Below are 13,851 nucleotides of genomic sequence, written 5' to 3' on the forward strand. Positions count from 1 at the left end.
TTATTAGAAAAAACACAACTTTGATATATAACTTTTTTGGGGGACACCCTTATAATTCTATATATTTTTATAAAATGCTTTTAACTAACCTACATATGCTGCCAAAATATCATTTCGATATAAATTACCGTTCTCCTTTTGGAGCTTATTCCGCGGCGTATGAGAGGCGCCACCCTGTACAGGGCGAGTCTTAAATAAGTGCACATATTTTCAAGGTCGGTAGATCTCATTTAATTAAATATATTTCGTCTTTACCATTTTTCAAATAAGTTCAAAACAGCAATTTACTTTTAAAATTTGGAAAAATATGACTATATATTTGATTAATTTTTGAATCCAATTTGATTAAATTTGAAAACAACGGGATTATTTGTGCGTTTTGTTCGTCTAAATTTTTGTCTACTACATAATATTATTTTGTCATATTACCAAATATTATAGATTTTAACTGAAAATTAAAAAACATTTCAAAACATTTTTCGAAGAATACAAATTTTTTAAAATTTGTTTTGGCACAAAAACGTCACAGACCACAGACGTGTTCCTGCAATCGAAATATACCACTCTTAAAAATATGGACAATAATTTCAGATTCACCGTGTATATTTTGTGATATTTAAATATCTTTGAAGGAAAATTTTGTCGTCATATTCATATATTACTGCATTTTTTTAATTTTTCTTACTTTTCTGTACTCTGCAACATAAAGTAACCGTTTTGGCATATTCTCTTCTTCTCTTAAATGATCCTCATTTTCATTTCCTTTTCCTTCCAACACATCTGCGTCTAAATTGTTAATCTTTTCATTTTCCTTAAGGCTATCATCTAGGCTTACAAGCTCCTAAAAAGTATTAATTTGAAATTACATTTTTATTAATAAAATTATTTTATTTTCTATATTCATTTCATGTTATTTCTATATTCATTTTTTGAAAAAAAAAATAATATTTTACATTGGCATTAAAAAATTAAATATGCAACAGCTCTGGCAACGGCAACAAATACCTTTTTTATAATTATTATGATTAAAACTTGCCTCTATTCTACTTTCTTGCTCCTTTTCATGTATTGTTTTTACATCGGCTCGCACTCCATTTTTCAGGGTCCGTAAAACACCCCTGTTTGATACTACGCCCTTTTTTTGAAAGACTTGCTCATTTGGCTTGTTACTTTTTTTCAATCTCTTGTTACACTTAACATCATTATTTTCGTTATCTTCTAAAATACCAAAACTAGCCATATTATTGCTTAATTCTTACTTGATGTATATCTTAGTTTTTCAGTAAGCGTCTTCAACATAAAATTACACTATTTTAAAGAATATCACAGCCTAGAATGAATCCAAGATTCTTTATTATAAAAACGATATTATTTTTTAGTTTTTGTATGAATATTTTATAGTCGTTTTTGTCATTTCCAAGGAAATGTCTAAGTCAAAGTCTTAGTACGTAAAAAAGATCGTATCATTTCATATATTGAATTATAATAAAAAGAGTTTAATAATACATTAATTTTATTATATTCTGTTAATTTATATGGCAACGGTTTCCTAATTATTTCGAAACATCCGCTTTATTTTAGATACTTTTGATTTCTAATGTTTTACTGATTAAAATTATTCTTTATCTTTTTTCAGCAGTGGCTAAAAAGAGACAGCAACATATCGCGGTATTTTCATTGGTGGCGTAAAATATTATGTTGGTTGCAGTGATTCGAACACCTGTCATTGTAAATTGTGGCAGCCATATTGTGTTTTACTTTTGAGAGTGACCCGGAAAATCATAGTTTTTTAATTAGAAATATTTGTAGTTTCAAATAATAAAGCAGTTTATCGTATGTCCAAGTATCCCATAAATTATTGGGTTATTGTCATTTGAAATAAACACCCCGAAGTAGTAATATCCGCTGATATCCGTGAATCGTCAGTGCTGCATTGTGTGTTAATTCAGTGTTTTATTTTGGGAAATTCCTCTATATTTATGTAAAATACAAATGAATAACCATGTCGGTACACTATAGATTTAAGTCCGCTCTAGAATATGATACAATAACATTCGATGGTTTGCATATTTCTGTGAAGGATTTGAAAAACGCCATTATACAACAGAAACGCATTGGAAAAAGCACCGATTTTGATTTAACAATAACTAATGCCCAAACCCAGGAAGGTAAGCATCGTTGATTATATACTGTTTTTCATTAGATTTCTTCTATAATAAGTTTATTTATTAACCAAATAAGCTGCACATGTTATGATGAATTTTTACGTTATTTATATTGTACTGTATTCATTTTTCAGTTTATAAAGATGAGAATAGCCTTATTCCCAAAAATACATCTTTACTTATTGCACGAATACCATTAACTGCACCAAAACCGAAGCAATGGGAAGGGTATGGTGGCAACGATACTCCTCCTTTAACAAAAGTCGATGACATTGGTTCAATTGGAAAGGCAGTAGACTTGGCTAATCTTGACGCTCCTGAAGAAGATAAAATTAAAGCTATGATGACTCAAAGTACACAGGAATATGATCCTAGCAAGTAAGAACATCATTTTTTATTATATATTTACTGAAAACAGTTTGTTTTACTGTTTTTTGTTTTATTTTTGTATCTAGACATATTCTAAGTTTTAATACTTTTTAGTTATGCTAAAATTCGTGGAGCTAATCAATTTGGGCCGGTTCCTCCTAGTTATCGATGCTATAAGTGCCACCAGACTGGACATTGGATAAAAGATTGTCCTCTAGGGCAAGGTGTTGTGAGTATAGTGTATATTTTTATATTATACATTTATTTTATTAGTATTTAATAAATTTACTACTATTTTATATGAAAAACAAAGATATCATAACCAAATTTTGTAGGAAAATGTTGATATCAAGAAAAGTACTGGAATACCGCACAGTTTCATGGTTCCGGTAGAAGGTCCGCAAGTTCCTGGAGCAATGATGATGTCCAACGGCCAGTATGCAGTCCCAGCTCTGGACTACCAAGCTTACAGTCAGAAAAATCCTGCTCCAGCTGCTACTTCAGCACCCAAACCTGAAATTCCTGAAGATTTGCTTTGCAGTATCTGCTCCGATTTGTTAACTGATGCTGTTATGATTCCTTGTTGTGGTAAGCTTATATTTTTTTTGAATTACCTACATTTAAGTAATTTTTGTGTTATTTTTTTACATTACAGTATTAATTTATTCCAACTTTGTTTAGTTTGGGTCTACTTTGATATATAACTACATGCTTTTATTGATTTATATGTGAAGATATAGTGGTATAAGCCTTAAATTTTGCTTCTAATTCATTTTAATTGTCGTGTTTTTGACAATATAGTTATATATATAATGTCATGAAATTATTTATTATTGTGTTTTAAAGATATTTGTGTACAGGGTGTCCCAATATTCCGTGGACATAAAACTATATGTATTTTTAGAATCAAAATAAGTTTATTGGACATAATTTACCTTCATACAAAACTGCTTCATTTGTCTGAAGGATCAAACTTTAAAAAAATAAACATATTTTTTAAGATATTTTAAGAACCGATATTCTGATTTGAATGATATTTGAAGTGCCTATGTTTTGAAAAGATAATTGAAGAAATTGCTTTTGTTGACATGTCAAAAAACAAAATAATCAGGAGACATGGTTCTGACCGAAGAATAAGGTTTTAGGACAATTTGTTCACGAAATTATTGCACAGGGTGTTTTAAAGATAGGGTAAAAAACAACTCTACGGTTAACCCTGTATAATAAGTCAAATACTAAAGTTTATAGTAAACTGAGTTTAGGAATTTAAGTTCATATAGGGCTAAAAATAAAAAAATACAACATTTAAACTGGGCCAAAAATTTCTCCGTTGCGTTTTATTTGCATCTGAGTGTATTATAATTTATTTATGTGCTTTTTTAGGTAATTCTTTTTGTGATGAATGTATCCGGGGTGTATTATTGGAGAGTGAAGATCATGAATGCCCCGATTGTCATGAAAAAGATATTTCCCCAGCAACTCTGATCCCAAATAGGCAAGTTTAATTATTTATTTGTAATTTTTTATGCTAAATTTTATAATTTTTATAGGTTTCTCAGAAAATCAGTGGCCAATTTTAAGAACAACACTGGCTATGAGAAAAAGCCAGTTTATAAGCCTAAACCTGTAGTAGTAAAGGAACCAGAACAGAAAAAAGAGGTAATTATAATAAATGTATATATTTTAGAGAAATAAGTAAGTTTAGAGGAGTACTACAGTGTTTGTTAATACAACTGTCATTTTTTTGTTTATATCTAATAATGTTACCAAATTTCTCAGGAATATCTGGTGAAATCTATTTTATAATATACATACATCAAAAATAGTTGAAAATGCTTTAAAAACAATATGTGGTTATGGTTACATATTCTAAGACATATACATGTAGTATCATCTACTACAAAAATAAAATAAATACTAAACACCAAAAAGAATGGTTTTGTATAAAACTACACTAATTTACCAAGTTCGTGATTTGACAAAAGATAAAAATACAAATAACTAACAATTTAAAATAAAAATGCAATATGGTGCAGATTAATAGATAATTTAAGAAATAAGGTAATAAATAACAATTCTCTCACTAGATATTTATACCGGGTGTTGCATCGTCGAGCGGGACATAGGAAATCCCATGTAAATTTTAATGGGGTTTGGCTTGTTGGCAATTATTGGCTTCCCTAATTATTTTAGAGAATAATTCTATTTAGATTTGTTGAAGAGCACTAAAACCCACATTCGAAAGAATAACTTTAGATATTTTTGATTAGCTCGTTTACGAGTTATCGCCGATTTTTTTAAAAATATTTCTCCTTTCTTATGGCCCCGTATTTACTTATGAGCACCAGTCAAGGTAAAAGATAGCTGTCAAATGAAGTTGTCATTTCAGAAATTTATCTATTTAGTGCTTTATTATTATTGAAAAATCATTCCTACATCGGAAATCTTAAAGATGTTTATTTATAAATACAAATTAATATGAATTCAAGTAAAATAATGTAATCAATTACAAGGTTAATTATAGTATTATTACAATATTCAATAACTTATTAATTTAGGTACTATTAAATTGTTAGAACTTTAGGATTTAAGATGTTCAAATATTCCTCCATCGACTGCTAGACAATAACCCAGGCGATCATAAAATTCTCTTTATACATTCGCTAGTTGGTAAACTGAAATTCTATTGCATTTGGCAGAAATACCATTTTTTAACTCGTCTAAATTTGGGTATTTTTTATCCTTGTATATCCTGTTTTTTAAATGGCCCTAGAGAAAGAAATCATTTGGCGAAATATCAGGAGGCGTTGCTGGCCAATTTACTATATGATTTAGGCCAATAACGTTTCCGTTAAAACTATTGTCTAAATATTCCCGAACAACCAGGGTACAATGTGCCGGGCGGCCATCCATTTGGTACCAAACTTCCTGATTTTCCCTAGCGGCATCATGTAAAGCAGGTAAAATATGATTTTCGAGTAGTTCCAAATAATATTCTGCATTTAAATTTCGTGTAAGAAATAATGGCCCGATAATATTGTGTCCGAATATCCCTGCCCAAACGTTTACTTTCTGTGGATATTGCGTCCTTGTTTCGACAAACCTGTGTTGGTTTTCTTTGTTTCAATATCGATAATTTTGAACATTGGATTCATTATTTAAGGTAAACGTGCATTCGACCGTGATACATTTGTTTTTTAAAAATTCCCTATCCGTGTTTGCTCTTTCAATCATATCAAAACAAAACGCCTGCCGCCGTATTTCGTCCCCATCTCGTAGCTCTTGGTGCTTTTCATATTTGAAGGAATAGTATTTATGTCGTTTCAAAATTCGAAACGCTGTAGTGTGATCTATTCCTATTTCATCCTCAAGTGTCCTTGAGCTGATCTTTCCATCGTTCTCTTCCACGCACAATAAAACTTCCAAGTCGGTATCATTTCTTGCATCTTCTCTTTGTTCCTGCCTTGCTTCACATCTGCAGTTATTTATTAGGGTATCTTTGGTCTCAAATCTCTAGATATTCCTTGCAATTGTAGATTTTCCAGGTATCGGTCTATTCGGATACAGAGCAGCAAACATGTCCGACACCTTTTGATAACTATTTCCTTGATAATACCATTTAATCATCAATACTTTTTCTTCGGTATTGTAATTCATGGCTAATATTTTCGATGTAGGTATGAGTTTTTAATAATAATAATAAAGCACTAAATAGATAAATTTCTGAAATGACAATTTCATTTGACAGTTATCTTTTATCTTGACTGGTGCTCATAAGTAAATACAGGGCCATAAGAAAGGAGAAATATTTAAAAAGAAATCGGCGATAACTCGTAAACGGGCTAATCAAAAATATCTAAAGTTATTCTTTTGAATGTGGGTTTTAGTGCTCTTCACTAAACCTAAATAGAATTATTCTCTAAAATAATTAGCGAAGCCAATAATTGACCCCATTAAAATTTACATGGGTTTTCCTATGTCCCGCTCGACGATGCAACACCCGGTATGTTAGAGTGCATCGATGTTTACTAATTTCTCTTGAAATTTATGTGTATATTATACCAGATATTACTATTGTTTTTCTTGTATAGGCAACTCCACCTCCTGTCGCCGATTCTACTGAAAAAGAACATCAGAAGTTAGAAGAAAAGACAGTTATATCAGAAGCAGATTCCACTGAGCACACCAAGAATGACACAGACTTTTCTAAAGTATATATACTTACGTAAAATTTGAAGTTAAATATATCTAATCTCTTTTTTGTATCAGGAACCTGAAATGGAACCCATAAAGACTGATGATGTCGAAGGCCCTCCAGGCGTCTCACCTTTAAGAGAGTCGCCTAAGCGTCACATCAAAACCAAAGTGACAAGTGACAGAAATGGATCTCACAAAGATCGCGATTGTAAGTATTTTGCGTAGACATTTTATATACAGACTAAGAAAAAAAATCTTTTTTTTTAGATTCAGATAAACATAAACATAAATCAAGTTCCCCAAGGAAACATAGACATCCAAGATCTCCTAGTTATGAATCTAGGTAAGGAATTTATCTAAAAATATTTATTTAATAGTTTTTTAGTTCCTTTTACTATGATCACTCATAAAATATACAATATTATATTGAAGGCTTTATGCACTAATATTTTTTTGAGAAAGTGGGTTTGTCTTGGATTAGTTTTTAACAGGATTATGAGTCGATTATTAATAAACAATATACCCGGTGTGTGCTATAAATTTCATGCCAAAACGAAATGTTTTTTTTTATTGAGATATTAAAAAAAGTTTATGCAGAATTTCGTCAGTTTGTTCAACAAATAAAATCATTTTTGACATTTGGCATGCGACAGACCACAAAACATCCCCCTTTAGTACTTCGTCTGTCATGTTAAGAAATGGAAGTAAATAAAGCGCCTCGTGTTTGTTTACATACTAAAAATTTCAATTAGTGCCTGTACACATATATTGTTAATATATTTTTAATTGTGAAGTAATATATTATTACATTTAAATGAAATATATTACATAACAATTAGGTATGTCAATTACAGGCTTGTTTTCTAACATTTTTTAAATAAAACGAATTATAAAATTCCAATATAGGCATATTTGTTGTAGGTATGAAAAAAGTAAAATAGAAAATGGACAAACGCTTACTTACATTGCAATAAAACTGCTACTTTTAGTTCTGCAATCCAAACGCAATATTTCTTTTTCACAAATAAAAATATCCGACGACACTAAAATCACTGAAACTTCGGCGGCTGCCAACGAAAACTGAAAAATATAACAGCACTTTTTGTTTTCAACCTGCATATCAAATTTACGTTTTTATTTTTGAAGTAATATAAAATATAATAGAATTGTCTAATTACTAATAATAATATCTTGTGAATTTTAATATTTTAACTATCTCTGACAATAACTAACTTTTTGTTATCAAGGTGACATTTTTGACGGCAACTGATATATATAGGGTGAGTTTTCTATAATGTTCTCTATGGGTATCTCGGAAACTACTGGAGATAGAGAGCCGGTTAAATGGGGAAAGAGTTGCAGTTTTATCGGGTCATAAATATGCGCCTTTCAGATTTTTGAAAAAGTTTATGGCTTACTAGATATTTCGAAAAAAACTAATTTCGGCTATTTTGTCCCTAATAATTTTGTCCACAAATTGTCCCTAATTCCAGTATAAGCTATTTTTACAAAAAGTTTTCAGATAAAAGTTGTAGATAATCACATCCTTAATGAGGCTGTGTCCTCCGTTTTTTTCTAAAGCCTGTCATTTTTGACATATGACACAAACATAGGTTTTTTTAAATGGAAATCATAGTTGGCCATGACTTCATAAAAAGCGCCATTTTTTAAGCTTTTAAGTGATATAAGCTATAATATCTTTTCTTCGAAAAATTACTAAGTTATAGCCAATTCTTATGATTTTTAAACAAATTCACTTAGTTAGCCATGGAAACAAGTTCAATCGCCGTTGCTCTCAGAAATGTGAAGCTGTCACATCGAAACTTTGTAAATTAAAATAAACAAAAATTGTAAATACGAATTTTTCAAATGAAGAAAAGCGTGTGGATACTCGCGCATCAATAGAGTGGTTCCAACATGACCTTCCATTATGACACCCCCCATAATGAGAGAAATGTAAAAAATGATTTATATCATAATTATACAAACGCAGGGATAGGAAGAGGTTGACTAATTGCATGGGCCTCCCCTGACCTATCCATTTTAGAATTTTTTATGCGGTATAGTTGACAATAAGGTTTACAAAAGAACTTATGAATTAAGAGAGGCACTAGAAGTGGCGGTACGAGAAAAGTTTAATTAAGTGGACCGGTCCTTCTATAAGAATGTAGTAATTCAGTTTTACAAAGATGCAACTCAAAACAATGGCGGATTTTTTGAACATTTTCTAAAATAACTTAAAGTGTATGTAGTGATATTATTATTATTATTTTTTATTTTTTATGTATTAGTTTATGTAATGTAAATTGTAAAGAACCGTAAGAGCAACGGCGATTGAACTTGTTTTTTTGTTTTTTGCTAACTAAGTGAATTTGTTGAAAAATGATAAGAATTGGCTATAACTCGTAATTTTTCGAAGAAAAGATATTATAGCTTATATCACTAAAAAGCTTAAAAAATAGCGCTTTTCATGAAGTCATGGCCAACTATGGTTTCCATTTAAAAAAACATATGTTTGTGTCTTATGTCAAAGATGACAGGCTTTAAAAAAAACGGAGGAGACAGTCTCATTAAGGATGTGATTATCTACAATTTTTATCTGAAAACTTTTTGTCTAAAATAGCTTATAATGGAATTAGGGACAATTTTTAAAATAGCCGAAATTTGTTTTTTTCGAAATATCTAGTAAGCCATGAACTTATTCAAAAATCTGAAAGGCGCATATTTATGACCCCACAAAACTGCAATTCTTTCCCCATTTAACCGACTCTCTATCTCCAGTAGTTTCCGAGATACCCATAGAGAACATCGTAGGAAACTCACCCTGTATGTCATAATATTTTTTAAATATATATGTACTAATATAATTTAAATTAATATAACGCAACTTTATACTAAGAAAACATTTATACAGTCACAAAATCCAACAAATCTAATAATATAGTTTGAAAACAATGAAAATTGAATTAAAATTAAAATGTGTCAAACCCCTTGTGTCAAAATTAAATGATTAAATTTTCGCAATTTTTACACCATTTGTCGGCGCCTCTAGTGTTTTTTCGCACGGTTAGTCGTTTACTTCCTTTTACTTCCGTTTATGGCCATTAAAGAAAAAGTTCTAAAGGGGGATGTTTTGTGGCGACATACGTCCATGGTGGCAAGCTGCAAAACTGTTCACTTTATTGTAAAACTTTACTGGAAACTCTAAAATGTGTTTTTTAATGAATGTTCTGTCTCAAAAAGTAAAAAAGCTATAGCTAGTTAAAAGTGGGGCATATTGAAATGCTAATACTGTACATAGACTTAAAAGTAAATTCTGAACAACGTTGCTCTTTAACTTTTTTCAATATATAGTCACCTAACCTTACTTATGGCATATGTAAGGATTTTTTTTTGCTTACATGCCATAGACCAAAATGCCTTATTTGATATTTGACATGCTGAAGTAGTTCCAAATAAACTTTTTTTCAATATCGCAATTAATACAAATTTTCTTCAGAGTTCTTGAGAATTTTGTGGCAAAACTGTATATGAGTTGGCCTGAAAGAAATTTTTATTGATAGTCATTTTAGCCATTTTTTTTCAATAATATTCAAATTAATATCAACTTGCTTCAACTTGCAAACAGTATATTAAATAAGATGTTATAGTTTAATTAATAATAATTGAAATACACATGTGGTTAGAATTTTTAAAATTATTTTTTTTATTTCACTTAAAAGAATACCTTTATTGTCCTTAGGAGGCGCTCAGAAGAGAGACAAGGTACACCAACGAGAGATGAACCACCAGGAATGGGAACTAACTATATTCCGCCCACATCAACAGATGCATTTAATCCAGGTGGTTTACCACCTAACATGATGCAGGTATTTAGTCTTTTATAATTTTTTGGCTGATGTCAGTACCGTTTAATATGTTATGCAAAATAAATGTTAATGTATTTTGTGGCAAAGTATTAATTTCTTTATCCAGTCTGTTCTGCCAAACAATATATAAAAGTTACTACTAATTCAGTCCTTTTGATTCAAAAGTAGATTGATTGTTTTTGTCATTTTTTGAATTGTCTCGAAATCATAATATTTACCATTCTCTCACTGGGCAGATGTGATATATAAATTTATATAAGTCAAAAATAAAATATATTTTATTGCTAATTATCATCAACCAGCCTGAAGTGTCCCTGCTGGACGTAGGCCTCCCTCAAATCTTTCCACTCTTCTCGGTCCTGTGCCACTTGGATCCAGTTTCCCCTAAATCTCTTTAAGTCATCTGACCATCTTGTCGGAGGTCTGCCTCTGTTTCTGAGAGTATCCTGTCTTGGCCGCCATTCTAGTATTAGCTTGGTCCATCTATCATCCGTTCTTCTGGCAATATGCCCAGCCCAGTTCCATTTCAGTTTTTTAAGCAGATATATAGCATCCGTTATTCGTGTACACTGTTTTATAACTGTACTGGGTATCTTGTCTCTTAGAGATACACCAAGCATTGCTCTTTCCATAGCTCTTTGGGCTAGGTGTCTCTGCGCCATATGTAAGTACTGGCATAACGCACTGATGGAACACCTTCCTCTTTAAGCGCATTGGTAGATCTGATTTTAACACATATCTAAGTTTGCCGAATGCTGCCCATGTTAGTCCTATTCTTCTTTGTATCTCGTGCGTCTGTTTATCGCGACCAATTGTTATTTCGTGCCCTAGATATTTATATGAATATACTTGTTCTATATTTGCTCCGTCTACCGAGACATTTCCACTAATAACAAGATCAATCATCAACACTTGATAACGATCAGTGATACCTCTGCCTGAAACGTTGTGGAAGTAAAATAAATAAAGACAATAGTAGGAACCAGAGGTAGGAACTTGAATTATTACAATAAATTAAATGACTAAGAATAGTAATATTGTTTCACCAACGGTGTCTAATATAAATATAATGTGTTGCAGGGTCCTCCACCTAATAACATGCCTCCTGGAGTGTTTCCACCTCCTGGTGTTCAGCCACCAATAGGAGGTTTTCCTCCTGTGTCAGGACCACCACCAAACTTTAGGATACCACCTCCTGGATCACAACCTCCTCCATTTATGGGCCCTGGGTAAGGTTTTTTTATTATTAGTATAACAATTACTTTCAATTTTCTCTATGAGTAATAAATAATATAAAACTTGTCCTTTTAAACATATTGCTTGTATACAATTGGGTTCTGATTTTTTATCTAGAAATTATCCAGTTCCACCAAGACCTATGTTTGATCCTTCAAGACCACCTATGGGTGGTCCTGGTAATTATGGTCCACCATATGGAGGAAGACCGAGAGATTTTAATAGAAGAGGTATCAGGGAAAGAACACCTCCTGGGTATGTGATCCATAATTAATTTTGAGCTTATATAGATATGTATTTTTCCTTTAATAAATTTTATTATTAAGAAATGTTAAAAAACTTAACTTAATTTTACATTACTATGGCTTATTAAATATTTATGTCCATGTTACGCCATTTTAATTTTATAGAAGATCAAAGGGCAAAAATCTCGAAAAACATTGTTTTTTCGCGATTTTCAGCAAAACGGTAAGTTTTATCATAAAATTACCTCAGACAAAAATTATAGATCATAAAATTCTCTATAAAAAATTTATAAATATTTTTTTTCCTTAGAGCCACTGTTTCTGAGATATAACGAGTCAAATTTAGAGTTATAATCATATATATGAATTATATCACGAGACCTATAAATTTAATCGATTAAACTATTCAAATATATTTTGCGCGTGATTTTGCTTGGAAAATAGTCGAATGCACAATAATTTAATAAAAACCAGAGACCGCGAAGCGGTCGAGGGTTTTTATTCTAAAATTATTATGCACGAAACTATTTTCTAAAAAGCAAAATCATGCAAAAAATTAGTTGGGTAGTTTAATCAATTAAATTTATGGGTTGAGTGATATACGGCTAGATTATTTCCTGAATGACTTAGAATGAAGCGAATGACTTAGGAATTTTATTAACTATAAAATTTAACATTTTCAAAATGACGTCTCGTAGGTAATGTGTGTGCTTCTGCTACCTTGGTTACGCATCTCAACAATGCATCGAGGACCGTTTCGCATGTCAACATATCAAATTCTGACGTAAAATAATATCGTATAAGGGGTGTTCACCGATTAAAATCGTTATTAAGTCATATACAGGGTGTTTCAAAACAAATGCGAAAAACTTCAGGGGCTGATTCGTTGTTCAAAATAAAGGGTAGTTTGCTTCATAAACGTTGGGTCAAAAGCCAACCATTAGGGAGATATCGCGGTACAAAGATGGCGGAAAAATAATGTTTTTATTTTTTATCTTGTAAACGAAAAGAGATAGACTAATGAAATTTTTTGGAAGCATTACTGTTATGAAAACACACTTTCTGGTAATTTTTTCACTTTTTTAAAATAAGTGGAAGGGGTTGAAATAAACTACCCTTATCATTCTTGTTAACGAAATTTAAAGAAAAATCTTATCAAATACATGCAAAAAAAATTTGGATAGTTTAGTTTGTTTAGACACTTTTTTATGTCTTGTGTTTTTTTGGTAAAACTCACCGATTTGAAATTAAAAAATAAAATGTAAAGCATTACAATCATGTCAGGACAAAAAACAATTTTGGATAAAGAATCTAGTAGGCTGCTGTCAAACAGTTTTATTTCGTAATAATATCGTTACATTTTCTTCTGAACGATAACCTCTTAAAAATTATTTACCAAACAATTTTTAACTCTGTTTTTTAATTCATGAAAGTACAAAATAATAAAAAAAAGTACATATTAAAAAATAAAAATGTTTTTTGTCCTGACATGGGGTAATGCTTTACATTTTATTTTTTAATTTCAAATCGGTGAGTTTTATCAAAAAAACACAAGAGATAAAAAAGTTTCTAAACAAACTAAAATATCCAAATTAATTTTTTTGCATGTGTTTGATAAGATTTTTCTTTAAATTTCGTTAACAAGTATAATAGGGGTAGTTTATTTCAACCCCTTCCACTCATTTTAAAAAAGTGAGAAAATTACCAGAAAGTGTGTTTTCATAACAGTAATGCTTCCATAAAATTTCATTAGTCCATCTCTTTTCGTTT

The 13,851-nt window shown here is 30.8% G+C and overlaps 2 protein-coding genes across 3 annotated transcripts in view; one reads left to right on the top strand and one right to left on the bottom strand.

Moving 5' to 3' along the window:
* LOC115888145 (G2/mitotic-specific cyclin-A-like) overlaps nucleotides 1-1,426 on the bottom strand; it is a 39,022-nt gene extending 37,596 nt beyond the window's left edge. Inside the window, exons 1-2 of the mRNA XM_030907744.1 lie at nucleotides 1,037-1,426; nucleotides 686-841 (exon numbers count right to left, since the gene is read on the bottom strand). Coding sequence (XP_030763604.1) covers nucleotides 686-841; nucleotides 1,037-1,240 — 360 coding nt within the window. The 5' untranslated portion in view covers nucleotides 1,241-1,426. The remainder of the gene's footprint in view (nucleotides 1-685; nucleotides 842-1,036) is intronic.
* A 286-nt stretch (nucleotides 1,427-1,712) lies between these two features.
* LOC115888133 (E3 ubiquitin-protein ligase RBBP6-like) overlaps nucleotides 1,713-13,851 on the top strand; it is a 74,154-nt gene continuing 62,015 nt past the window's right edge. For both annotated transcript variants that reach the window (XM_030907723.1, XM_030907731.1), the window contains exons 1-12: nucleotides 1,713-2,168; nucleotides 2,300-2,543; nucleotides 2,649-2,763; nucleotides 2,870-3,122; nucleotides 3,918-4,029; nucleotides 4,085-4,193; nucleotides 6,626-6,745; nucleotides 6,804-6,939; nucleotides 6,999-7,074; nucleotides 10,474-10,600; nucleotides 11,681-11,829; nucleotides 11,954-12,091. In XM_030907723.1, coding sequence (XP_030763583.1) covers nucleotides 2,003-2,168; nucleotides 2,300-2,543; nucleotides 2,649-2,763; nucleotides 2,870-3,122; nucleotides 3,918-4,029; nucleotides 4,085-4,193; nucleotides 6,626-6,745; nucleotides 6,804-6,939; nucleotides 6,999-7,074; nucleotides 10,474-10,600; nucleotides 11,681-11,829; nucleotides 11,954-12,091 — 1,745 coding nt within the window. In that variant the 5' untranslated portion in view covers nucleotides 1,713-2,002. The remainder of the gene's footprint in view (nucleotides 2,169-2,299; nucleotides 2,544-2,648; nucleotides 2,764-2,869; nucleotides 3,123-3,917; nucleotides 4,030-4,084; nucleotides 4,194-6,625; nucleotides 6,746-6,803; nucleotides 6,940-6,998; nucleotides 7,075-10,473; nucleotides 10,601-11,680; nucleotides 11,830-11,953; nucleotides 12,092-13,851) is intronic.

Source organism: Sitophilus oryzae, unplaced genomic scaffold (genome assembly GCF_002938485.1).
Source record: "Sitophilus oryzae breed Bouriz unplaced genomic scaffold, Soryzae_2.0 scaffold_1167_pilon_pilon, whole genome shotgun sequence".
NCBI lineage: Eukaryota > Metazoa > Arthropoda > Insecta > Coleoptera > Curculionidae > Sitophilus > Sitophilus oryzae.